General features: G+C 43.6%; 1 protein-coding gene and 1 long non-coding RNA gene across 6 annotated transcripts in view; one reads left to right on the top strand and one right to left on the bottom strand.

Moving 5' to 3' along the window:
- Positions 1 to 26,793, bottom strand: part of LOC118165428 (protein FAM124A-like) — an 81,095-nt gene that overhangs the window by 15,979 nt on the left and 38,323 nt on the right. For 2 of the 5 annotated variants that reach the window (XM_035323424.1, XM_035323418.1), the window contains one exon: positions 22,309 to 26,156. In XM_035323424.1, coding sequence (XP_035179315.1) covers positions 25,353 to 26,156 — 804 coding nt within the window. In that variant the 3' untranslated portion in view covers positions 22,309 to 25,352. Of the gene's footprint in view, positions 1 to 2,420; positions 2,719 to 22,308; positions 26,157 to 26,793 lie in introns of those variants that run through there. The other 3 variants (XM_035323452.1, XM_035323434.1, XM_035323443.1) reach the window with 3 other exon arrangements.
- Positions 4,538 to 11,891, top strand: LOC118165452. The gene is made up of 3 exons (XR_004750048.1): positions 4,538 to 4,678; positions 9,096 to 9,134; positions 11,775 to 11,891. It is a non-coding gene; the product is annotated as an uncharacterized LOC118165452 (long non-coding RNA).

Raw genomic sequence — 26,793 nt, 5'->3', positions numbered from 1 at the left:
CCATCCCGCCTGGACCAGCCTGTCCCACGCTGATCACCAAGTCAAGGGTAGGATTGCCATGAGTCTCCAGCTCCTAGCCAGGTCCCTGATATCAACAGGAGACTTCTACTACATCTGCTCAGATTTTTGCTGGGGTAGAGGGTTCACGTCTACTGAGTTCTACCACCCAAGAATCCAGCATGTGCTTTTCTAATGGCACTCCTCTAATGACCTATTGGAAGACTAATCGCCTATATGAAGGTTGGTATTAAGACTCAGATCTATTACTCTTTAAGGGATAAAATACTGAACTCCTTGAACAGATGTCAAGAAAACTCACACAGTCTGAGGTGTAAAGTGCTTTTCTTGTGTGTTTTTCATTAGTGCAGGAGCGTTTGGCAAGCTCTCTGGAGGATGTAAGAAATCAAAGATGGTAAATTGGAAGCAGATGTTAATGCGAGGTGTGGTATCCTGAGGTTGTAACTTCAGTTGTATCAAAGTGCTTAGCTAACCAAAGTCCTGAATTCTTACTCAGAGAGCATTTCAAAATTGCTTTAAAATACTCTGCCGTGGATAAAATAAAACAGCAAGGAGAAAACATTTCTAAATATACCATTTTGTCTGTGCTGTCTAGAGAGACATCCCTTTAAACATTGTTTTTCTTAGTACCAGAATAAAGGTGAACAAATCTTCCAAATGTTAAAAGAAGATTACAAGTGCACGTAAGAGCTGATTCTCTGTGAACAGTGAATGAAGCATCAATGTTTTCATTGTTTTTAGTCTGCCAAGGTTTTAACCACATCCTTCATGAATGTGAAAGAAAGACCAACTAAAACATTAGTTCAAATATCTGATGGAAGAATGGAATTTTATCAGACATGCATATATATGTAGTTTGGTTTTACTCATCTGATAGGAAATTTGTTCTAAGTGTTTGATTTTAAAGTGTTTGATTTTGTTGATTTCCCAATCCCCCACTGGAAATCTGCTATTATGACCAATAGCAATAGATCCCATTCTACTTCTCTTCCCACATTCATACATTAATATTTCTGAAAGCCGAAACTCACGTGGCTTGTGCCACAAACAGCTAAAGTAGAGATAAAACGTCTGCTTCGCATTATGTGAGAAATGAGAAGAAGTCAGACAGTGCAAAACAGCTAGCAGGTCATTAACAACCTCTGCACTTCTCTTTGTTATGTTTTGTGTGGAGGTTTGTGCCTAAATTTCAATGTGCAATGTTCTCTTTAATTTTTTTTCTTATTCTTTTTCTTACTAGATCCCCCAAATGACAAGAAGCATGCCAATTACCAAGGTAAAATTCTTGTATGAATTATTACTGTTTAAAATTACCCTACTAAATTTACAGAAAGGGGAAGTCTCATAGGCAAGGTGTCATTATATCACCTGGTCATAATATAGAGACACCGTCCTTGTGAAGGTACATGCAGCTGTGTCTGTATATATCAAACAGAGTTAGCTCTTACTGCTGTGCTGGTTTTGAATATCAATGATACAGAGGATGCTAATGATGGCTGAGGCAGGTTACGGCACAGGACAGTTCTGAAATTCCTGTAGGTCTTATCTTTAGTCTTCAGATGCTGAAAGTAAATTTTATGCTGAGGGATAATGGTGTCATCTCTATACATAAGTCTTGTATGTTAGCTGCAAGTTTTGAAGATGAGGCAGTCATCTGCTTTTCATAAACATTGTGCCCATAATGCAAAATAGTTTTTGCCATGTGGTGTGAGATGGTAGGATAATATGAAAACAGCATCCTTAAATTCTGCTCTCTTAATGCTGGATTCTAAGACATCTGCCTTTTCCATATCTCTTCCAGATTCCCAGTGAGAATTTTATTTTAGCCTGCTCTCAGGGAAAGATGCAATTGCACTGTCTGTCAGCATATCTCACTGTCTGCCAAGTTCCTTCTGCTAACTTTTCATCTTTTTGGCTAGTTGTAATAACATTGGGAAAAGGGCTAAAGTCATAAAGATAATTCAATTTCTATCAATTTCATAAAATTTGTGAGTGGGATAGGAGACCAAATGACTATCCTCTGCCTATCATCTCCTCCTTGCAGAGGACATGGTGGAGACCAAGAGATACAATAGGCACCAGAAAGCCCTGGGAAACCAGGATCACTTCTGCTTTTCATGGGAGTACCTTTTCTAGGTATAATTGTGCTTCAGTGAAGTAAAAGAATAAAGCATGGCTCAAAATGAAGGAGGAATAATAATGTGTGCATCTGCTACTGAGTGTCTTTTGTCCATCTGATAACTGTCTATCAAATGTGGAGAAAACATTTCTAAATTGCATCTTTGCAGTGAGACAGAAGAGAAAAAAATTATTATGGTGTGTGCTATTGCTGTCTTCTAAGTAAAGCTGTGAATTTTCTGCAAAACATAAGGCAAGAAGTATTTTTTTAAGCAGTACATTACCACGAATGTTGTATCCTAGGGCATCCTGCAGCTCTGTAAAGGTATTTCCTTGTGCTCCAAACTGCAGCAGCTCCAAAGAAATGGCCACGCTTGCTGGGGAAACCACCAGGTTGGTTCTGTTCTCTGCTCCAGAGATGTGGCGGTAGAGATCGATAGCAAATTCAGTCTTCAGGTCTCTCAGCTCATCGTAGGAAATGCAGTTACCCTTGTTTAAGGAGCAAGCAGACAGGAGGAATATGGAGAAGATAATGGGCAACATGAAGGTGAGCTGGGAACGCTCTCCACCAGATAACTATACCTGCAATTAATAATATGGATATTTAGAAAAAATAATGATCACTAGTAAAATACCTGTCCAGATCTTGTTGCCATGAAAAAGTAGGGTGCAGGGACATGCTGATGACTGTTGGCTAAGAAGAACCAAGCTTTTCCAGGATGCTGTACCCATACAGGCTGTTTGGCCATCAGAGTGCATGGAGACACAATACTCCTCTATTACAAAGCCAGCAACCTGCACTCGTGATGGGACACCTCGGTGAAAGCTATGTTCTCTGTGCTGCCAAGCACCCACAGCTCCTTTCCATCCCCAGCAGAAAAAGGGTCACATCCAGCACTCCCAGATGGAAATCTGCCCCTCACGAGGGGCAGGCATTCAGCTGGAAGCTCCGGGCTGGGGGTTCAATTCACATATGCAAAAGGCTGTCTTCACATTCCCCGCCCCCCCCCCCCCACATTCCCTCTGTGCAATTTATCCAAGTGAAAAAAAAAAAAAAAAAGTTGTATTTGCAAAAGGCTCCAGTGCTTGCAGGACAAAATCACCACTTTGGATTTTTATGGGAAATCAAGCACTGGTCAGTTCTATATTAAGAGATACTTAGATTTGTATTTAAAGGAAAAATGCTAAAATGACAGAATAGCATTATTTTAGAAAGTTTGCCTTTTGAACAATGTATGCAAATATATTTTAAAAAATATTGTGCCTTCTTTCACTTGAGGATTTCCTACAAATCTTTCTCCATGCCCTTTGCTCTAGAGAACACCTCTAATGCCTCGCGTTTACTCACAGTTAGCTCTGTTAAATTGTCTTGCCTCTCTGTGTCCTTCTGGGTGCCTGAACTGAAGCTGTCTATGTACGTCTCGTCTCCTTCTTTAATAGGTAGTGGAGTAAGGACTGGGTCATGAGACTGCCTTTAAAGGGATAGTCAGTGACCAGAGTCTCTGTCGGCGATGTCTGTACCACTCTGTCCAAATTCCTGTAGGCTACAGGCTCTACAGAGAGCCAGGCAAAGCAGCATGCCACGGACCAGCAAATCCAAGGCAAGGAACAAAAAGGTACACACGGAGATAGAGCCAGCAGCTCCCTTCCAAGCCCTGCTCAAGCCTCATGAGACTTGTGACCTGCTGGTACCAAGCAAGGAATCTCCTATCTCTCTTCCCACCCCCCTCCTGCTTTTATATGAATTCCATTGATTCCTCTGCCACAAAGGGGAAGAGAAAGGGCTCTCTGTGTACCAGGCACATAGCTACTTCCCCCCCACACTTTGTAACCTTTTTTTTTTTTTTTTTCCAGAAATCCCATGCAATTAAGATATCTTTTTTTGCCTTATTTTTTTTTAATACCATCCCAAATAGGAAGATTTTCATTCACTCTTTAGTTTCCAGGAGGAAAGAAACAACAAAGCAGCGCAGTGCACTTTGCTGGAGATGGAAGGGGGTCACTCTGAATCAACCAGGAGCAGAAGAGCTGTGGCGGAGACCACTTTAAGCACAGTTTCAGCTATTTGTGGCTTTCTTCGTGTGACAGGATCAAACCCTGCCTGTCACAGTTTCAGCCTCTCAGCCTTCTCTTATTCATGCAAGGTTGCAGACTAAAGGTGCTTGTAAAACTGCAGCTTGATGATCTTCACGGGGTTTGACATCATACAGGTACTCGGTTATCTTACATTGTACAGTCCTGTTGCAACCGGGAAAGAAAAGACAAGGGAAAAGGTCATTACAATCAAGTAATAGCATTTAGGTGTTACTGCTTCATCGTTAGCAGTAGAGGAGCAGCTGCTGAATTAATTAGGGCCCAAATGAGAATGAAAGCATGATCTCCTTTGTCTGTGCTTGTGTTGTTCCACTCTTTCTGCTGCTTTTAGAAGGTGACAGAATGGACACTGATGTGAGGGGCTACCTCAGGATCCTGGGATTTAAACCACATTCCTGCTAGGACAGAGAAGGGCAAGAGTTTGGTCAGCCCCTGTGCAGGATGACAGGTGTGTGTGTGTAGGTTTTGTTATTGATTCCAATGGCAGTATTCTCCTGCTGAAATTTGTGCTTGGGCTTGAGAGTTTTGCTGAATAAGAACCTCTCTGTGGAAGCTGTTGTTAATGGTGCCACTGGACTGGAGATGTATTCAAAGGGAATTAAGCTGAGGATGCCAAATTATTTCTTGATGGGCTTGGCACTGTCAGTAGAAAAAATGTTTTTGGCCACTGGTGAGGACTGTAGAGCTGGATTTGATGTGGTGTTCCCACAGGCCTATGAGACATTTCCTCTGTGCCCTACCTGATGCTCTCCTGTGGATTTATTAAGATTTGGAAGAAGGGTCGTGAGCCTCTGAATGCCTTAGATACTGCTGTCAAAAATTAACATTCAGCTCCTGCATGGAAAAAATGAACCAATGTTACTATTCAGATTTGGTGTGTCTAAGGAGCATGCATCTGAAAACTGGACCTAGTAAAAGTAGGGTGTAAGACAACAAAGTTTCTGTGTAAAGCAGAAAAAAACCTTCTGGCTCACCAAAGAGGAGACCTACAGATTGGGGTGTGTGTTTCAAACCATCCCTCCACGTGGTTTAGGAAAGGAAATCTGCGGAGGAACCTTGTCAGCAAAAACAGTGTTTGCAGGCAAGGAGAGAGGACTTAAGAAAACCAAAAATGAATCAATGCTGTTCAAAGAAGCCGTGGGGAACAACATCTATTCTTTAAATATAATGAATAAAAAAGAAAACCCATTAGTAGGTGACTAGAGGGATAAAAGGCATTAAAGTAAGAAACGATGAGTCAATTAAACTAGCTGTGGCTAGAAAGCTAATGATAAAATGGGGGGGGGGGGGGAATGAACGTTTATTATGATTGAGGATAGATCCAAAAATCTCATGCCCCTTCAGTTTAGCAGCTTGTTTTAAGTTTCTCTTCCCCAATCTGGAGTCCGAAGCCTAGAACTGGGTGTCTGAGGAGGAGCTGGTGCCACACGGGGGTGGAAATCATGCTTGACAAGCCTGGGGAGCCAGACACCGAGCTATCCAAGTGAGGGTGGCTTGGGGGCACAACGCAAGGGCTGCAGACCAACTGGGCCACTTAAGGAAATTTCAGGCCCAAAAGAAGGGCATTGTGGATCTGCAGAGGTGCAGGGATTGGGCTACTGAGGAGAAGGGGGTTCTGGCTCTTATATATATATATATTTTTAACAACCATTTTTTAGTCTTTAAAGTTGCTTGTGTCCTAACTTAGCCATCATATCCTTCTTTGAGTCTTGATCTGGATATGGGTCACAAGGTACTGAGGAAAGTACTGATAAGCTTGCTGGCAATGTTATTTTTGAAAAGATGGATTTTTATTTTTTTTTTAATTAAAAAAGGAAAAAAAGTAATTGATTAGTCCCCAAGATAATTCTTCAAAGATAGAAAGGAGCATATATAGAAGCTGTGTTTTGGGAGATGCTTCCTGAAGATAGCTTAGACTGCCTCTGAGGGAAGTGAGGAAAGGCACAGTCTGGGGACGAAATCTTCTTTGGTCTTCTTCAGTCATGGGGATGTGTCTTTTCTTCTGGAGAAGACACGCTGTGGTGGTGTGGGGTAGGAAGCTGGAGCATGTGGTGCTGTGCCACCATGAAGCTCCTCAAGGCACCTACAGGAGCAGCTCAGTGGGCTTCAGAGGGAGCCCAAGCCCTTGTCTCCAGGTTGAACAGGAAAAATAGCTGCTCTTTGGGAAGGAAACAAGCAAAGAACCTCTTGATGACTGAGCAAACCCCGAAATGGTGGAGAGCACTGGAGAGAAGAGTTTGGAGATGGTTGCTTTTGCCAAGGGATGATATCCTGCCTGAACCTGCAGTGTGTGAGTGCTGCTACCACAGGGGCCCCAGTGCTCTGCAGCTGGATGGAGCTGCTGGAGGGCTGTGGGATCTGGGGTTCCTTGCGGGAAGAGGGTGATCACCAGATGTGGAAAACAGTTTATTTGGTTTATTTGTGCTCTACTAAAATCAAGCCTTAGTCTGGTGTGGCTGCTTAGGGGGAGAAGGGCAGCAGTTCTGCTTGGGCTCCTTCTGCGCTGACCTTACACAGCCATTCTGAGCAGGTTTATCCCAAATAAAGGCTGTGTGGAGCAGGTGTTCCTCTTCAGAAACCTCTTGCTTGTTTTCTTGCATCAGGTTGGTGTCCAGTGATCTTCCTTTCACTCCACCACAACCCTCGTATCAGCAGAATTGTTGTACTTTAAAATATATATCCCTTGGGAAATTAAACCCAAATTGAACCCAAACCAGCTTGCCTCCCGCTTACATCTCAGCTGCACTAGAGAGCTCTCGCTGCAAGACAGCAACACATTTGCCCAATTAGGAAGAAGTTTCTGCTGAATTTCAGGATAAGAATATTGGCATCATCATTTCAAAATACAGAGCTTATTCTTTTGGGAGGCGGTTGCCTGCAGAGCCACAAAACACCTAGCTGAGCCAGTTCAAGTGAATTTGCCTGCTGCTATCCACGTGTCATGTAAAAACCACCACTGCCTCTGCCTCCTGCACTGCTTCCCTGCTGGGGCATGAAGAAAATACCTGACTCTTCAAAGGATGGTTGTTGTAGAGGTTCTTCTTCAAAGAAGAAGCCCAACGGAATGAAATGTGGGTTCATTTTCCTGCATTTCTAATGCCGTGAGTGGAATATCAGAGTGATTTTACAGCATGAAGTTGGGGATTGATGATGCTTCCTGCCCTGTGAGACGCCCAAGGGCTGGTGGGTGCCCTTTGGGGTGTGAGGGCTGATGGCTGGCACTGGAGGACTGGTGCTGGAGGACTGCATGGGACCCCAGCTTGGTGCAGGCTCTGCCACGGGGGCTCTTGGGATGAGTCCTGGAACAAAAGAGCCCTGAGCTGTACCCAGGAGCCGTTCTGGAGACAGGCAGTGGGAGCAGCCCCAAACTGAGCTAGGCAGCAAGCTAAGAAGTGTGAGCTATCAGGGATCCAGTGGTGGGATCTACTTTATTAGGTTGCAGGGTGGTTATTGCTGGCATGTCGTGTGTTGTATTCTGCAACGGGCAGAATGGTGCCTTTCTCTTAGGCTGACATTGTAACAGTGATGAAGTGGCACAAGTTTCCTCAGGCAGAAATGTAGAATGAATAGGAGCCCAGATCAGGTCAGCCTGGTGGTGACCATTCTCATTATGTGGCTTTCAGCAGACAGAATTCAAAAGAGCGGCAAAATGACAAGGACAAGATCACCTTTTCAGGTTGATGAAACCTATTTAAATTAAAAGAAGAAAAGCCGATTGAGGAGAGAGTAAAGATTTTGTACATCGTTATTTTAATCCAAGTGGCTCTCCTGTGCATGTCTCATGAGGAAGATGGCTTAAGCAGCTTTGTTTGGGAGAAACAATGCATAAGCTGCAAAGACATCATCTCAGCTCCTCAGCACCCTGCTGTTCCTGCCGTGCTATATGAAGGATGTAACAGTAAAGCCAGATATTCTCTGTGGACTCTCAGTATACGATAAGACCCTTCCCCTGTGTCCAGCTGACCTGTGGTGGTTGCTGTCACAGATCAGCCACTTTGCTGTCTGCAGTAGCTCAGAGGTGCTGCATCAGCGTGCTCAGAGCTGAGTTTCCAGGCTGTGAAATGCCGCCTCTGCCCCGAGCAGGTGCCCTTTTGGTTGTCTGTGCATTCAAAGTGCAGCTGGGAGAGAGTCGGTTCCCTGCACTGGGGCCTGGTGGAAATCCTCGCTCAGGCACGCTCATGCCGGTGAGCCAAGGGCAGTGCTGGGGAGCAACACATTTTTATCCCAGCTGACTACACGAGCTGACAATTTAAATACATCGGCTGCTGACAGGGAACATAAAGTATGGCAAAAGCTGATTTTAATTCAGATACCCTCCCAAATGCTTATCTCACTGACTATCACAGACTCCTACAACGCCAAATAAATGATGCCAAGTAAATGACACTGGGAGAGGTCCTCAGATAAACATGTTTCCAATGCAATTTCTGCTACTGATCTGGCTGGAACGCCAGGGAACCAAACAGAAGACGAAAGCATGAATATGTTTATGAAGTTGCAGAGATGACTTCCCGTACGAAACCTGATTTTCAGAAAGAGGAATTGGACTGAGTGGACAAGAGAGACAGAGATCAAACGAACTTCCAGAGTAGGTAAAGTGGAAAAATACTGTTTATGGGCACATCTGCACAGACCAGTTTGTCAGCTGTGGTTTTGCTTCTCCTGTGGGCAGGAGAAGCAAACAGACCACGAACAGACCAGGTGGCCACGGGAGCAGCAGTGTAGGTGTGTGCCCAAGCTCCAGAGGGCCCGATCCAGCCCTGGTCCACTGTCAGAGCCTCACTGGGTTTTGGTGACAGCAGCAGAGGGTCCCTTCAACACCAGCCATGTAAAACTTTAATTTTTTTACATTTCTTTTTTTACAGGGTCCTGCTCAACCAGGACAGGTGGAGGAGGAAGGGCAGGTGGGTGCTTCCTTCTCCTTCTACTGGCAGGGCAAAACAAAACCTTTGTTCTCTGTGAGCTGATCTGGTCTTGCAGTTTATGCCCGACCTCAGGTCATAAATCCCTCCTGGTGACATCACAGGTATGGCCACGGCAGCCAAAGTGATGTCACAACGAGGAGCTTGTGGCTGGAAATGGGGAAAAAGTCACCAGGACAGATGACCTCAAAAGGAGCTAATGTCCTGTTATTACATAAATGTCCCTAATTCTTATATAAATGTACCAGTAGCAAAAAAAAAAGTAAGTCGGGAAGGAGTACCAATGGTCTATCTGTGTGTGTGCAGATGTGTGTGACTTCACCGCTGTCCTGTAGGCCTGCAGGTGCTTTATTAGTCTGTATTGTCTCTACAAATCATTCTGCTATTGTTTCCATTCAAACAAACACTGACTCAGCTCTTCTAAACAACCTCGGGATCCTTTCTCATTTAAAATAAGAGTTACATGTAAAATAAAGAGAAAAGCATGAAGGATCTCCATGTTTTGACATGCCATTAGAGAATTTCATGCTTAACAATAGGTAAGCATCTCAACAAAGTAAAATCTACATTTTATTGTCAGGAACTCGTTAAATAATTTTAGACAAGCTGTCAACCTGGGCTCCAGGAGGAGTGCCATATACTGGGTGTAAATGCAAAGTTATCTCACGATTAGCTGTTGTATTTTTATGATAAGTAGGAACTAATGAAATAGAAATCTAGGTACAATTGTAGCCCAGAAAAAGCTTATTATACAAATTATATTTCATATGCTGAACTAAATTTTTAGAAGTTGAAAGTAATGTTCAGAATCTATAAACCTTTTTTTTTTTTTTTTTTTTTTTTCTTCTTCTCCTGTGGAAGTCTTGTCTGCATTGTGCTGCTGGTTCATTATTTTCCATGACCAAGCATTTGTTGCATTGCTTCCCAGAAATTTTTAGATGGATTTTCTTGCTTTGATAGGATAAGATGCATGTTTAAATGCTTCTAGGAGTAAATCATTTCACATCAACACTTCCAAGAACAAAGTCTGGGTCTTCACTCGGTTTTCACGTTATGCAAGTACACGTTTAAGGCACTTAATACTTTCTAACCTCTAGTGCCCTTTTTACACAGAGACAGGCAGTCAGCAGGGATTAAACTGATCCTAATTAACCACTAACTCTTCTGATATTTGGTCACTGCACAGTAGCGTGCTGCCAGGTACACGGAGGTAAACTGATCTGGATTATCGGCCGGTGCATGTGCTTCGCAGAGGGAGGTCTAGCACTGGCACTGGGAGTGAGTTACGGGCAGAGACGGCTTTAAACACAGCGTGGCGGCTGCTGCCTAAAGCTGGGGGGCTGGAGAGAGGGGAAAGCATGAGCTGAAAGGTCTCCTCCAAATGGCTTTCTACCTAGGTTTCTATTTTGTGAATAGCATTTGTCACTGGGGCATTGCAACAGGGAAGAAGAAACTTAGAAGCGTAGAAAGCCAAAGAGAACAGCAGCTGCTGTTTCTTTTTCAGCAGTAAGGGAAGACAATTTTGTAGGTATAAGTCCTCTCTGTTCATCTTTCCCATGTGCAAGCACCATTTCTGACAGAGCCCTGGGAAGGGATGAATGAATGTTTGTCTTTCATTGCACACTGCCCACCATGGCTCTTGTCTTTCCTTGCAAACCCTGGGACAAACAGCAGAACTCTGCTCTCCTCGTGGAAATCCCAGCCCCGATAGCCTTCCCCAGCCCCATGGCAGCCTGTAAAGCAAAAGCGGTGAGCAAGGTGAGCAAGGTGGGTAGGAGAAGACCCTTGCATTGGTGGCTATGAAGGTCTTGTGCCACTGAAGCATCTCAGCAGCAAGTACACATGAGGAGGACGAGGATGTCTCTGCTTAAGGTGCATGAGGAGATGCAGAGGACACCTGTGAGAAGCCCAGGGAATGCAGCAAAATTCTCAGGCTGATGCTTTCCAGGTGTCCTAGTGCAACCTGAAAGCCTAAACAGCTTCCATGAGACTGGACTCCTGCTCTCCTGTTGGGATCAGCCCCAGTCCTGCAGCACTGTGAGATGATGGCAGGCAAAGCCTTTGGCTTGCTGCCTTCTTGAAAAATTTCTATGTCCAGCATTTCTACCTAGTGGCCAGGGCTGAGCCCAGCCTTGCAACTGCAGAGAGAGACAGCTGAGCAGAGCCGAAGGGACGCCAACGAACAGGGATGAAGCGTTCTGCTGGAGAACAGGCAAGGCCAGTTTAGAACAGCAAGTATAAGAACAAGGGTAAAGAAGGAGACCCAGAAGTGACTCAGTAAGTACGTTCACAATGGCACCTGGCATCCCCTTTTAAATGAAAATACATCTCTGGGAGTTGAAGCCTGTGAAAGTTGGTGCAGAAGAGGGCAATATAAAAAAAAATAAGGGGTAGATGTGTGGCACCTCCTGGTGTCCAGTTTAAGGGGCCTGGCTGATTTGGCTGAGAAATGGACCATCATTTTCTGCAAATTCCCCCTGGTTGCACAACATTGTTTCTCTGATGACGATTTTCTACAAACATGTTTACACTTACATTAATAGCAGTGGGCTTCTATGTATTTATTTATTTTATTTATTTTATTTTCAGTCAGGAAACTGCCATAGCACACATCCTCCGTAGGCCTGAGCAGGTCTTCACCAACTCAAATCTGGACCTGGCATTTGGTTCCTTAACGAGGAGATCCAGCTGTTGGGGCCACGTTGTTCCTTCTCTCCCGGTGGAGCATATGAGGGCTCCTGTATCTCTCTGCTGTGTTTGAGGGAGCGCTAGCTGCTAAGGATAAGCCCAGGGCTTTTCTCGCAGGGAGGCAAAGCAGATTTCTTTAGTCTTCAGGGAAGAGCTCAGGAAATTATCCACCTGAGTCCCCTGGCAGCTGCTGGGCTTGGGCCACCAGTTTCTCCTCCCTGCCTTTCTGCACGGGCTGCGATGGCCCGGTGTTACCTGCTGGCTCTTCTCCAGCCTTTTTCTCTCCTCCTGGGACTTTGGGCAGCATTGAGTCTCTGGCACCAAGGTCATAGGAGCAGTGTTTCTCCCCTCAATGCAGTTAGAGCTGAAGATCTCAGCCTCACAGGAACAAGGGTTGGTTCGCAGCCGCACCCTCCTACCCACCAGTGCTGGGACGGGATGGGATGGGACGGGATGGTGCTCAGCTCTGCCAGAGATGGCCCACTCTCTGCAGAGGGGACAGAGAAGGGGTACATGAAGTGGCAGGAAAAACTTGTTATAAACCCAAAATAGGCTTTGCATGGTGTTAATACTGAACGTTAATGCTGCAAGAGGCAAGAGGGCTTGTTGTCTACTGTCTCTTTCTCTGGGGAAACCGAGTTACCATGTGGTAGAGGGACTCGTGTGAAGCCACGCAGAAGGCATGGGCCATCAGCTACAGGATGGGTGTTGGTATTACAGCTTAGACTCTGCAACTGGAGTTGTTCTCCATGAACTTTTGTCCTGAGATGCCTTTCAAGCTAGGAGCACTGCCGTATTCCCAGCCCCTGAGGCTGTATGCCTAACAGATACATGTTCTGGAAGAAGAAATTCAGCCTCTAAACTATCTTGTTTCATCAGAAACTTTACTAGTAATAGAGAAGTGCTAGAAAGCTAATTGCTCTTTCTGAAGGTCACTTCTTTGAGGATACGACGATGTGCTGATTCTGCTTGAGATGTGGCACAGCACATATGCTCACTGCACGACTGTTGTAATTAAATATCAAACATTTATTTCTCAGCGGGTTTTTTTCTCCTTGCTTAATGTGTCTCTCTTGCTGCTTTGTCTCTTAACAACTCTATTAATTAAGAAAAAGTGTCAAAGGACCAGCTGATGAATGAATCATGAAATTAAGAAATAGCTGGTTTTCAACTTTTTTTTTTTTTTTTTTTTTTTTTAAGAGGTAGAACTGTTACATCTGTCTGTAAATGCTTTTGTCAAATACAAGGACATTTAATATTGCAGTTGCTTGGAAAATAAGACTTTTCTTTTACTTCAGTATTTCAATAAGAGATAAAAAAATATTCACAGTTTGTTTAGGGAAAAAAATAAAGCTAGCAGTTGTCATAGTGTCAAAATTAATTATTTTGGATTGATCCATTTGCCTTGATCTTTATGACCCTCAAGAATTCTAAATACTTATCAGTCAATCATTTAAATTCCTCAGCTAAACCCTGTGCCTCATTAAATAAAGAAATCGGGAAGGCCTGGATATGCTTTTCTTTAGGCCTGTCACTCCACAGTCTGAAACTACAGATTAGGGCGTCTTAAATGATTCTCAAGAGTTTCCTTTGTAAGTAGCAAAAGAGCCTTACGTTCCCCTATGAATTTCATCATGTTCTCATCAGTGTCACTTTCTTGCTGGTCCCTCCCAGGACTCACTTCAAGTTTCAGCCTCAGCATCAGCGGTGGAAGGGGATGGGTGCAGCATGGGACATTGCATTTACTGGTGGCTGCACTAATGTCACCAAGCTAAAAAAGGATTGCTGGGTGTTGTGATGGTGTAATGAATGGGAGGGGGACAGAGAGAAGGAGTGGATTTAGAAGGCAGATATAACAAAAAAATAAGATACATGTGAACATTTTTTATGGGTACTTGCTTTTTAAAGACATAGTGGTCTAATGGGGATATTGCAGAATGGAAGGAGCAACACAAAATATTAAGTATTACATGTTAAGACTGCATATGTCCCAGGTTCTGTGTTCTCTTCCTTCTGGGTGCAATGCAGAGCAGAGGTAGTCAACTCTGTAGCACATAGCCTGCTGAGGTACAAACCACAAACCACACTGGGGAAAAGCAGAAATGCCTTTGGGCGTTATGGGTGAGAGGGGAGATGAACTCCAGAGAAAAAAAAAAAAAAAGAAAAAAAAAAAAGATGTTTATACGTTCATATGTTCACACCACATATTCTTCTCGGATGTGGGAAGGAGGCTCTCCTATATTGGTCATCTTTGTGTTTCTTTGGACCAAGACCTCCCCGCTTTGTTGAGCCACAGTAATGTGCATTATGGCATGCATGAGTGGCATCAGCTTTCTCTTCCCAAACCACCCTACCGTCACGGCCTAAGTTCTGCTGATGTGTCAGATCCAATATCCAAACCATGCCAGTAGATGCATTTCATGTACATCAGACATATCTACTGGTACATGAAAGCCAGCTTCTGCTCTGATCTGTGTTTTCTCATGATAGATCATTTGCTCTCTGGGCATTCAGCATAAATTATTTCCTGCTTCTTTAGGATGGCACAGTCAGTTTGTTTTCTACTTTCAACTTTTCACCTTTCATCCTCTTTCCCCTTTCTGTCACACCACGATGAGCATTACAAAACAGTATTTGGACCTGGACAGCTGCCAAATGAAAGTCAGAGCCATTTACAAATCAAACTTGCATAGATTTTGCTGCAATTTGTGTCTTGTAGTATTGCGTGCTGTGATAACTTGAAGGGGAAAGGCATCAAACATTCAGGGGGTAAAGAAGCTCGATATACCAGCATTTAAACTTAGTTCCTCAGAGTCTGGACTCCTCAAGTTTTTCTATCCCTAGCAGGTAAGACCTCATGCAGCATGGTGGCCCTTGTCTGGATGTGATGAGTTACCCCAGCCAACAGCCCATATTCCCCCAAGACAGCAGATCAGCAGTTGGATCCTTTCCTGGCCTTGGTGTCCCCCCAGCCCCAGTGGATGCAGCCCATAGGCACATCACACAGCAGGGCAGCCAGCTGCAGCTCATACACATGGATTTGGAGCAGGCAGGAGGCCAACACGTTGCCCTGTAAATGATTCCCAAATGTAGTGGGAGGAGTAGGATAGGAACTGGTTATGAAAGTGTACTGACCATTGAAAGAAATAAAAATGACCGGTATCTTCCACTTTCCCTTGCTTCTCACTGCACAAACATCTTCAAGACAATCCATCCTATACTCATCACCCTCCTCTCCATCATCCTGATTAGCTTTTCCCCTCCTAACTAGACCCAGCTGCACAACACCCAACGCTCAGTGTAGACACCGTGTCACATCAGCACCCTTTGCTGGGCTTCTCTCTGGTGCCCATGCACATTTGGGACTTTTGCTGTGCCTTGAGAGTCAGAACAGGCCCTGTGGCCAGACTTGGGATGCAGGCGACTCCACAGTACACACCTTTAGCTCTCAGGCCCTGTGCCTGCTACGTGCACGTGTGGAGAGTATTCGGGTGTGCTGTACCAAAGTCACAAAATTTGCACTTCAGCTTTCCTGTCATCCTTGCCCCTCAGGGGCAATGCCAGCACCTCCCAGGCTCTGAGATAGGCAATGTCCCCTTGGTGAACAGCAGGGGCCAAACCTGTCACGTTAGGTCATGAACTCAGTGGAAACAGTGTGACCCCATTCCGCAGGACCTATTCTCTCTGACCTGTGTTTGCCCTGCATGACATTCAGATTGCCTGTGGCATCTTCAAGGAAGCTTTCCAAGAAAAAAATTGGTTGTTTCAAGGGAAAGTTGGTGCTCAGTCCCTGAGACTGCAGTTCCTTAAAGAATTCTGGGAACCAGAAGTAAGAAATAGGGCTGACTGTTATTCCTATCGCTTTTGTGGAATTCTTTTGTGTAATTTCTTCTGATTTACTTTCCTTCATATACTGTCTTCTCTACAGCATTCTTTTCATGTGCCCAGAATCTTAACTCCTGTATCACAGATTGCAGTCCTCTGCCTGTACTTCTCATCCATCTATGTCTCAAATCATTTTATTCATTCCAGCCTTTACATCATTGCATATCATTTTCAGAAGATTTCACACTTCTGAAAGTCCATATGGTTGTCAGATTCTTTTCTGATGCCACTTGTTTATGGCTTCAAAATAATCAACACAGATTCACACTTTTTTTTTTTTTTTTTTTTTTTTTTTTCTTCCCAGTCTCTTTTGTACACAACTCCAATAAGATTAATTCACTTCTTCTCCAAATGATGCTGCCAAACTTAACACATCAGCAGAGGATGCCTGGGGCAAAAATCTGTTCAGTCCTGCTATTCATCCATGTCAGGCTGCAAGCTAGCTGTCACTCCAGCGAGCAGCCAGGTTTTCCTTTGACCACCTACCAGAAATCAGAAAAGACATGTTTTGGTGACCTGGCACGTCACGTCTATCATACAACAAGCATCCATGTGCAGAGAAAAGTGGGGCACACCAGCAGCTGCATCCTCGCGGGTGTTACTGGATGATGACTCCTGTTGATGCTGAAAAGAGTTTTAAGCTGTATACCAGATCCCCCTGATTTAATAAAGAGATGCTCAGGAGAGGAGTTCCAGGAGGAAACAAGGCTGGGACCTGTCCTGCTCCATTCTGGATGCAGATCTGCAGATGCAACCCCAAACTTGGGTGCTGTCTGAAGAGATGGGAGCAACCAGGTACTGGAAAGGAGGCAGCAAAGTGCCTGGGAGAGAGATGTGGGGGCAGAGGTTGCTTTGCTGTGGATTTATGTAACACAGCAAGGGAATGCTGGTGAGTGGTCAAAACCCATAAGCAGAGTAATAAATTAAAACTTTGCTTTCATTGTGACCAAAACAACAAAAACAAGTAGGAATAATATAGGAAAATCATAGATGTGTCATGGTGAACCATGAAAAAAAATCATAATCACAATCCTGTTAAAAAATTCTACTTGTGCAATAGCACATGTGAACTACAAGAAACATGTCTGCTAATTCACCAGAGAAGGAGGAGTTATGAAATTGGTGCTATGTATTGCGTGAGAAAAATCTCAAATAATTTTCTTCAGACAGGATCTTCTGTGAAGTTTATTTTATTCACGATTGCAATGGCAGGCGTCCTGTCAATCAGGAGCGCATTTTAGTGAACAAATCATAACCTTTTATTCCCTGTTACCCGACACCTGATCACCTCCCCTGTTTCCTCATTGGCTGCGTACTACAGGTTCACAAGCTACTAGATGCTCCTCTATACCATGTATGTACATTTTTTCTTTTTTTTTTTTTTTCAACCCTTTAATTTCTCCTTTCTTATGTTTTGAGAACTTGTGATCTTTGTTTTACTGTTCTCACACTGCTTATCCTCTTTTCCTCAAGCTTCTACCTTATTTTGGAACAGTGAGGCGTCAACGGTCCACTTATCTACTCAGCATTTCTCCTTATTATGACTACACAACTACCATGGAATAAAGAAAAATAATTCTCTACTGCAAAAATCACAACTTTGTTTCTCACATTCTTAACCCGTAGAGGTTCCTGGAGGCCCTGTCGCGGAGCGCATTGCCCCCCAGGAGCCAGCACGCGCTGGTGGCACCGCTGGACACCGGGGCCTAACAGGCAGCATTGTCTTGGCAGGACTTGGGTCATACTTAGCAGATTATCCCCGTACCAGGAGGGCTAAAATTTTCAAGTAATAGAGGAATTTGTGACAGGCAGCTGGCTTACTGCCCTGTGCTCTAGGGCTTGCTCACAGCAGATGCTTGGTTTGGTCTAGCAAAGCTGAAGGACGTGGCAAAGCCACCTGGGCCACCAAACAATGTGGTTATTTGGCTCACCAGTTCTATGGGTGAAGGGAAGGTGATGAAAAACATTGAGGGGGTGGGAGCCCAGCACAAAACCTAAATGCAGCACACAGACTGGGCTGGGTAGCGGATTGCTGGAGCAAGGTCTGCTATCTTCTCCCCTCTGGAATGAGTGTCACCACATGCTCAGCGTGCTCTCCGGGGACATTTACTACACCCAGTATGCCTTGGGGAAGGGGACATGGCATCGCTGCCTGGTGCTGAGGGCACCCTGCTAAGGACACTGGTCCCCAGTCCTGGGCCTTGGGGCTGTCACCAGCGTGGGCTGACAGCTCCTTGCTTGGACACTCGTGTTCAGGAAAGCCACCAGATGGCACTAGCAACTCTTGCAGGCTGGTGGCTTTAAAAAAAAAAAAATAAAATAAAAATGGTTAGCGCGCTGCGTTGCTGTCATCCCCTCACAAAACACGCAGGTACTCTGCAGTCATCTTCCCTCAGTCCTGCAGCTGGTCGGGTATTCCTCTTACTGATCAGCTTTGGCTACACCCCTTTCATTTGCCAATTCATAGGTATTAATGGTGAGTTTTGATTTACAATGTGCAGGTGAGATTAACAGCCCCCATCTACCAAGTTAGTTTGCATTTTATGCCTCATGTATTCTGGAGAAAAGCAATTAAAAAGGACAAGTGATTCTAAAGTGAGCCACATTTAATCCAAAAGGCTGAGTGAAAGAGGAGGTAGATTGTGCCTGTTCAGCTGTGATGCTCTCTAAGACTCCGGATGCCGTTTCTGCGGCCAGATAACACTGTCTATCTGTAAGTGGCTAAATAAAAGCAGGCTGAAAGCTGCTATCCAGCTCCCACCCCAGCCCAGCACGGTTTGACTCATGTCCCCATCCCTCAGAGCTATCCCACAGGCCACAGAATACCAGGCAGCACCAGGCCTAGGTTTCCTCCTGGCCTACTGCAGGATGTTTATGGCTGTAGGACACCATTATCCCATTTTGTAGGAGAGGTTGTTATCTGAAATAATGCGAGAGGTGTTCTTACAGCATGACCCTGAGGAACTGTGTTTCATGTCCTGTGGGATGCCAAAAGGCATGTGAGAGGACAGGAGGTACTAAGTCTGACCACAGAACCCCAGCAGGGCTGAGGCTGTCAGGGAGCTCTGGAGGCCCCCCTCCACAAGCCCTGCTCCAGCAGGGACCCCCAGTGCAGGGTGCCCAGGACCCAGCGCCTTGCAAGGGCTTTCTACACCACCCAGTTGGATTCCTCCTTTGTGTACATGTGCAGGACGTTTCCTCCCATTTGTCTCTTAACCGGTGCATTCCTGGGCTCAGCTGAAGTAATATTGCCCAGCAGTCTGCATTGACCTCACCTGGAAGAGGGAGCACTCAATGAAATGATCTCAGTGAAGGCTGAAAATAAACACGAGTATCTTTTCATGTAGAGGGTGAATTCAGTGCCGTTATTGCCATGAACCATTGTGGAAATGAGAGGAATGAAAAGAAATTCAACAGGGAATTTGAGAAATTCAAGAATAATAAATCAATTGGTAGCACAGTGAAGCAGGTGGTGATACAATGATCTGAACACAGGTTTTGGCTCAGGAAGCCTGGATTCTGTGTAAATTTATCAGTTTACACTGTGTTAAGTCCTGGAAGCTGGAAAGGGGTGCTGCAATGACGAATGCTCTATACTCAAAGGACGCAGGTACAGTTGAGAGAATTCATTATTTGTACAGAAACCATTTTGAGTCAGTTTGGAGAAGAGTCAACGTGGTTTTATACAGGAAAATCACACCTCATAAATCTATTAGACACTTCAGAAGGCATCAAAAGATGTGTGTACAGCTAAGTTTTTCCAAGGCCCTTCATCATAACCTCTTAAAGAAACCATGTTGTGATGGTTTGAGAGCTAACGTCATGTGAATAAAGAACTGTTTAAAAACAGGAAACAAAGAAGAAATAAATAGCCAGTTCTGACAGTGGAAGGTTGGCAGTGGAGTCATGCAAGGATCTGTACTCAAACTTGTATTATTCATCATGCCTTAAAGCTGGAAAAAGGGTGGGTCATGAGATAGGAGTGTGTGGAGGATATTAAGCATTCAAGATAGTAAGGATGGTGGACAACTGGGAAAGTTGCAGAAGAATCTTACAATACATAGCAACTGAGCAATAAAATGGCAAACGAAATTCAATGTAACCAATTCTAAAATAAATTAAATTGAAAAATAACTCTAATTTTACATACATGATAGTAAATGGATTGACTTTTACTGCTTTGGAATTGGACCTTGGGACTATATAAAGTTTTATGAAAAGGGTAGCTCAGTCCTCAGCTGCTGTCAAAGAAACAGATAACATTTTACAAATTACTAGGAAAGGAACATTGAACAAAACGGAAAACAAATTCAATCAGTTCTGTAAATCCACAATGCATCTGCATCTCCAAAACTATGTGTGGTTATGGACACCCTATCTCTAAAAGCACATTGTAAAATAAGATACAGAGGGGTAAGAAGGTTAAAGCACGGAATGTTTTCTCTGTGATTGTTAACTATCTAAATTAGGATTTCTCATCTTGAAAGAAGAAAACAGAGCAGTGGTTGGATGTTATAGAAACTTATAAAAATATGAGTGATCTGGAAATGGTGAACAAGGTAATATTATTGAATATCTTTTCCTGAAGCAAATCTAGTGTTTAACAAATGGTGTTAATAGCTGGCAGGTTTGGGAAATGACCCTTTCTGTACAACATGTACTTAGGCAGTGGAATTCCTTTTCACAAGATGCTGCAGATGATAATTCAGAAAACAATAAAACAAATTCAAGGAAAGAAACCATTTACAAAGGTGCCATAACTGGCACCACAAGCCTCCCTGAGACAGACTCAAAGAATCACAGAATCATAGAATCATAGAGTGGTTTGGGTAACCTCTTCCAGTATCTAACCACCCTAATCATTCCTATAGCCTTTTGTTATATTCCTCTGAAGACAGCTCAGGTGTCCAAGGTAGGCCACTGCACTTCTTGTCACCTAGGCATAAAACTTCAGGCCTTAAAAAGCTACAAATCAGAATCACAAGAGCTCATCTCCTTGCTGATACCAGCCATTGAAAACACCAATGTGTTCCAATATTCTGGTTTCTTCAAGTTAACATACCCTCTGCCTTGAAGGCCCTTCATTGGATTGGACCAGGAGACACAAAACAAGAACAGGATAGCTCAATTCTATGTCATCTTTGTGGCCCTCCTCTGGACCCGTTCCTACAGGTCCACATTTTCCTGTGCTGGGGGCCCCAGACCTGGACGCAGCACTCCAGGTGGGGCCTCAAGAGGGCAGAGTAGATGGGGACAATCCCCTCTCTTGACCTGCTGGTCACCCCTCTGTTGATGCAGCCCAAGATGCAGTTGTCCTTTTGGGCTGCAAGCGCACACTGCTGGCTCATGTTGAGCCTTTTTTCCACTAAAACCCCCAAGTTTCTCTCTGGAGGGCTGCTCTCAGTGAGTTTTTCCAGTATCCTTGTATCCAAATCAACCAAATGTGGACAGGATAGGTGGACTTCAATGAGAACCTCTTGAAGCTCAATACATACAAATGCAAGTTCAGTGCCATCCATGGACTAAGCCTGTATGACAGCACAGGCTGGGCACTGGCAAGGGAGCAGCTCTGCAGAAAAAAGATCTTGGAGTCCCAGCCTGCTAGCTCCCCAGTACAAGAGAGATATTGACAACCCGGAGAGAGTTCAGAGGGGCTGTAGCCACGGAGATGGTCAGGGAGCTAGAGCTTGTGATGTGCAAAGAGAGGCTGTGGGAGCAATTGCAGTCTTCCACCACCAAAAGGGGGATCACAGGGAAGACAGAGCTAAAGTTTCTCAGCAGTACACAGCAAAACAACAAGAGATAAAGATCACGAGTTGGAACATGGGAAACTGTGAGTGTAGAGTAGGAAATAATTCCTCACCATGACTGTGGTTAAACACTAGCATAGGTTGCCCAGAGACACTGTGAAATTGCCATCTTTGGAGGTTTTCAAATGTGACCAGACAAGGCCCTGAATAACCTGATCTGACTTTGAAGCTTTGAGGTTTGAGCCTGCTTTGCTTTGGATTAGAGAACCTCCAGAGGCCTTTTCCAACTCCTGATGTTTCTACAATTTTATAACTGCCATATAAATATATACAAAATCCACAACGTTAAACCATAAAACCATAAAAACTAAACAAAGCCAAATCTACATAGCTTTGTATGTACAATGTGATGTTGACATGCAGACAAATCTCATGAGGAGAATAAAATAATATATATAATAGATAACACCACAGTGATGGAAATAATGGGGAAAAACTGTTATGAAGACCAACATATATGAAGCAAACCAAGATAGGGTCTAAGTATGCAGGGTTACCAGTACTTGTCACAGCTCCTATTGCATCATTCAGCTTTACTGGAGCAAATGATTTGCAATAATACAATGAGAAACAAAAGATCCGGTCTGCAGAGGCAAAGCTGAGTCGAACAGAAAAATATTTTTGCTATGTTTATTTTGTAATTATCCCACTGACAGGCACTGCCAAGAGCTGTACATCTTGTGTCATTGCATTCATTTTGAAGCCTAGTTAAAATAGTCAGCGAGTCTGCAATACCTTATAAATGAGCACACAGAAGGTTCAGCAAAACTCAATTTTTGTCTCTATTTTATTTAACAGAAGCAACACATTCTGGGGTGAGAAGAAGAGAAAGTCCAAGAAAAACCTGCAGTTCTCAAATGACATTATTCATAAGTTAACCAAAATAATATGATACATAAATGTCATGAAATTTGTGCACATTCAGCTCTCTGAAGAGATCAGCCCCTTCTTAAATAATGGAAAGAGAAACAATGAATACTACCTTCAGTGAAACACTCTTCAACTTCTGGCTTTCTCTGTTACAGACAAAAAGTTTTCTGTACACTATCATCACTGCTTTTCCTGACAGTGGTACACTCAGTTATTCCAAAATTTGGTTACAAGCACCATGAATGTAAACAATAAAAACCTTCATTTCTAGCTAAGTATCAGTAAACAGAACAGAAATACTTGAGGACAGAAACAACAGAGACACTGTAAATTCAGTCTGTGGAAGTTCATTCAGCTTTCTTCATGTTAGGATCAATGGGATGAAATCTGGAGTTTGGATGTTTGTGGAGCTGCAGGTTAATATCACACATGAGCCTCATGATTGACACTTAAACTCTCTTGTGCTTGTCTGTAGACTTCCAATACCAGTGCTTCGTGCCATGTCAGGAGACGGCCCCCAGATGTGCCGATCTCCTTGCAGAGGCACGTGCTATGCTGAAAGACATTTCAAAGCCTCCTCTTCATTAAAAACCCCAGTGAGTTTTTGTCAAGAGCTTGAGTGCTGGCCTGATTCCAGGGTCTAACAGATATGTCAGCTGAAAACAGCTCTCTGAAGACTTTTTGATTTCGTGTTCAGATCAAATGTTATCTGTTACTAAAATATTTTGAGATTTTTTTTTCCTCTTCCAAATAAGGAACACTAAAATTTTAACAGTATTGAACAAACTTTATACTGTTAATTATCATATCTGGAAGTGGTTAGTGTTGATGAAATGGCAGTCCAATAAATATACAATGCTATTTCATCATTTATTTTTGTACTATTTTAAATACGACAGAAAAGATGTGGAACCTGGGCTGTCCTGGGCATTGCTGCTCACACAGGGATTTCCAAGCTGCTGGAAAACATGGCTGGTCTGACCTCACAGTGTTTTACACATATTCTGACTATAGAGCAGGTAAACACATGCATACCATGGCAAATCCTTCACTTGTGCCATTTCTGGTCCCAGACATTTCTTAAGAAAATGATTTACCAAAAACTGCAGTAAATCTAAACAGTTGTGATGGCAGAAGAAGGCTAATAATCTGTGCTGAACAGAATTTCCTATTTATACATGGTATTTAGCACAGAAGACAACCCTACCTCTGGGACATGCTACAATAGCGTCTCACAAATTGACTTAGTCTTCAGCCTGATGCCTCCTTCTCTGTGAGGAGAAAATGACTGAAAAAGAAAAAGCCTTAGGGAGGGGTTTACTGTCTCTGACAGTCCCCCTGGCCTCTCCTGGATTTGGGGTACAAGTTTAATGGAATATTCCCTCCTCTCCTATAAACCTGTCTTTAGTTTCCCTCAGACTTTCTTCCAGAACTGTTTGTGCAGACTGTGCTTTTACTTAAATCATTACAATGGGCCAGGGGAGACTTTTCACTTTTCGTAACTACTTTAGAGTATGTGTGTGTTAATTTATTTTTATTTTTTAAAGCAGCAACTCTTCTGAGTAAAAATCCCTGGTAATGTAACAAACATTTTTCTTCCCAAATGCATTTTTTTCAATGCCATCATGGTAGATCTTCAGCACGTGCACCTGCATATAGATCATATACAGCATTAAACACACACCTTTTATCAGGGCCACTTTCCTACTGGCTCTCTGGCACCAAAGTAAGTTTTCAGAACTATAATCAATCTATAAACTGAACTTAAATCCTGCTGAAGGTACTTAGCTGCCATATTAATAGCTTTGTACTTACAATTTATTTTATTATTATTATTAATAATAATAACAATTTATTTGGAGCAAACCAGGTTATCAAGAATGTGTATTTTAAAAATATAACTTGAAAAGCCAGTAAAATCTGACTTGTTTTCCCTTTGGATAGATTTATTTGAGAGAAAATGTATTTTACCCCAAACCAAGTACGCTTGCACTGAAAATATGAAGAATACTTTTTTGCATCAATTGTTTTTAACAGAAAAATAACAACCCCTAAAAAAGCAGGGAGTTGCTATATATTCAGGACTAGTGGTGTAGCAATACATAAAAATGCTGGGTTATGTTTCTCGTTTTGCATTCCAAAAAGGTAAACTCTGTATTGCCTGAGTTGGAAGTAGTAAACATTTTTTTTACTTAGGTTACCATTGACTACACGAGTGATTCAGACTACAGTCACAGCTGGAAAGGATGGGATTCATGTGGAGATGGGTAGAAAATGTTCTGTAAGGTTTCCTGTTTGGCACTTTCCATACCCTGGACTGTCAAAATAAAAAGATCCAGTGGAGATTCCTCTTCCCTGTGGAAGAAATGGAGCTTCTCCCCCTCTCAGTACTGTAAACTCTCAGAGGTTAGAAGGAACCATGTGTATCCCCACTGGAAACTGCTTGTCTGAGGCTACAGGCGATGTGCTGCTGGGACCTGCTGTCCTTAGAGTTGCCTTTGGAACTTGTAAAAGGGAAAGAAGATCCCTTTCTCCTGCTATCTTTCCATAGTTAAAATAAATTCCCAGAAAAGTTGAAGTAGTTTGGTGTCACAAATTACTCTTCAGTTTCCGCTGAAGAAAACTGTATTATTTTACATCTTTTCTGGAATTTCCTTCACTGCCAGTCCAAAGGTCAGTCTCAGAAACCATATACCTTGCACTGCCATGGACAAGCCTCTGTACAGATCACCTCCTCCAAGACAGAGGTTTTGGGCACCAGCTCAGACTGCTTTACAGTACATGGTCTGGGGACACCCATCTCTGAAGGATCTGAGAGCTTTCGTCAAATATTTAGCATTCTCTGCTGCATCACCTTCTTCTTCATGAGGAAATTTCTGTAAGTTCAGACTAGGCCCACCGTGGTCATCACAAGAAGAACATATTTGCCCTGGGAGACAGAGGAACCTCAGATGTAAAATTCTTCTTCGTTAGTTGGTGAAGCTGAGTAAATGCTACCACAGTCATCCAGAGAACAAGGGGCTGCTCTCGAGGGCTGTTTGGGCTTCTTGGAGAGAGATGCTGACCTAAATGAGCTGGAAGACCATTCAGAGAGAGAAGGCAGTGAACCATCCCCAGGCTCAAAGGTATTGCACATGACGGATACAGGCCTTCCGCTGGTAGCAGCCTGTGTAGCCGTACTGAGAGTTTGCTTCTGTGGGGGAAGAGAGGCTTCCAAGTCACTGCAAAATCCATTCAGGGCAGAGTATGCAGAGACCACAGACAGGTCTGAGAAGGACAGCTTCCTCCCCGTGTCTACGTCAGTCTCCTGTGCACCCTCCAAATCATCAATGTTAAGCCTGGGGCTGCATCTCCATGTTTTCAACCTGGTTGCAGGTGACCCAGTATTTGAAAACTGAAATGGTTCACTGAAATGAACAGTCTCTGAGGTTGGGGAGGTGCTCACTGTGGGCAAGCAGAACAGAGACTTGCTTCGTTGAAATGACCACGAAATGCTGGAAGCACTGCTGGATCTGCGAGTGAAGTCTCCTCGATCACCGTGCCTCAAGTCCTGCTGGGAGAAACCAAGATAATGACCGAGGCTGTTTGCATGGTGTACCTTGTTTTGACTTGCTTCTTCTGGTTGTTCAGGGACAGGCTGGTGGCTCTGAGGAAGAAAGCCTGGCAAAGTGGTGAAGCGGGAATCTGTTGACACAGATGGATATGGTTGCTTGTTCTGCTTTGCAGACTTTCTACACCAACTGCGTGCTTGCTGCAGCAGGAGAGGGGGAAAAGAAGATCATATTAATACACAGTTGGCAGCCTTACAACCGTAAGTCTCCGTTGCTGAGTTGTTACTGCAAATAATTATGAAGCAGACTTCATTCAGTATGCTCACAGCAAATGTTTCACTTCAGTAACAAAGAGAAACCACCCTGCCAAAATCCCAAATATTTACATAAGGAGCCTTGAAGACAACAAGAATAAATGGTAGAGGAGCCCTGCCTTGCGGGCTGAGTTACACTGGCTCGAAATCCTCCCTTGCTATTGACTTGTTCAGATACATTCATATTCTGCCTTCCAACTTCACTGCCATAGAGACACCTAAAGAACAAAAATGAAGAAATGGCAGATGTATGATACTACCATTCTTATTCCTCATTTCTTCATTACTGTGGTGTACATTTTTATTTTTTCCTCTGAGACGTCAAAAAGCAACTTTAGCAAGCAACTTCATTCTGTCATCTCAATGGCAATATACCTCTTCCTTCAGCTCTGTCTCATTTTCTCTTTCACATCTGGTTAGCTGAGCAGCGTGCTCCAGAATCCACTTGCTTTGTAAACAATCTCCTAAGGACACTAGGGATAGCTTTATCATAGAATCATAGAATCACAGAATGGTTTGGGTT

The sequence above is a fragment of the Oxyura jamaicensis genome, chromosome 1, assembly GCF_011077185.1.
Source record: "Oxyura jamaicensis isolate SHBP4307 breed ruddy duck chromosome 1, BPBGC_Ojam_1.0, whole genome shotgun sequence".
Classification (NCBI taxonomy): domain Eukaryota; kingdom Metazoa; phylum Chordata; class Aves; order Anseriformes; family Anatidae; genus Oxyura; species Oxyura jamaicensis.
The sequence above is the reverse complement of the archived record's forward strand: the minus strand, read 5'-3'. Positions and strand labels throughout refer to the sequence as shown.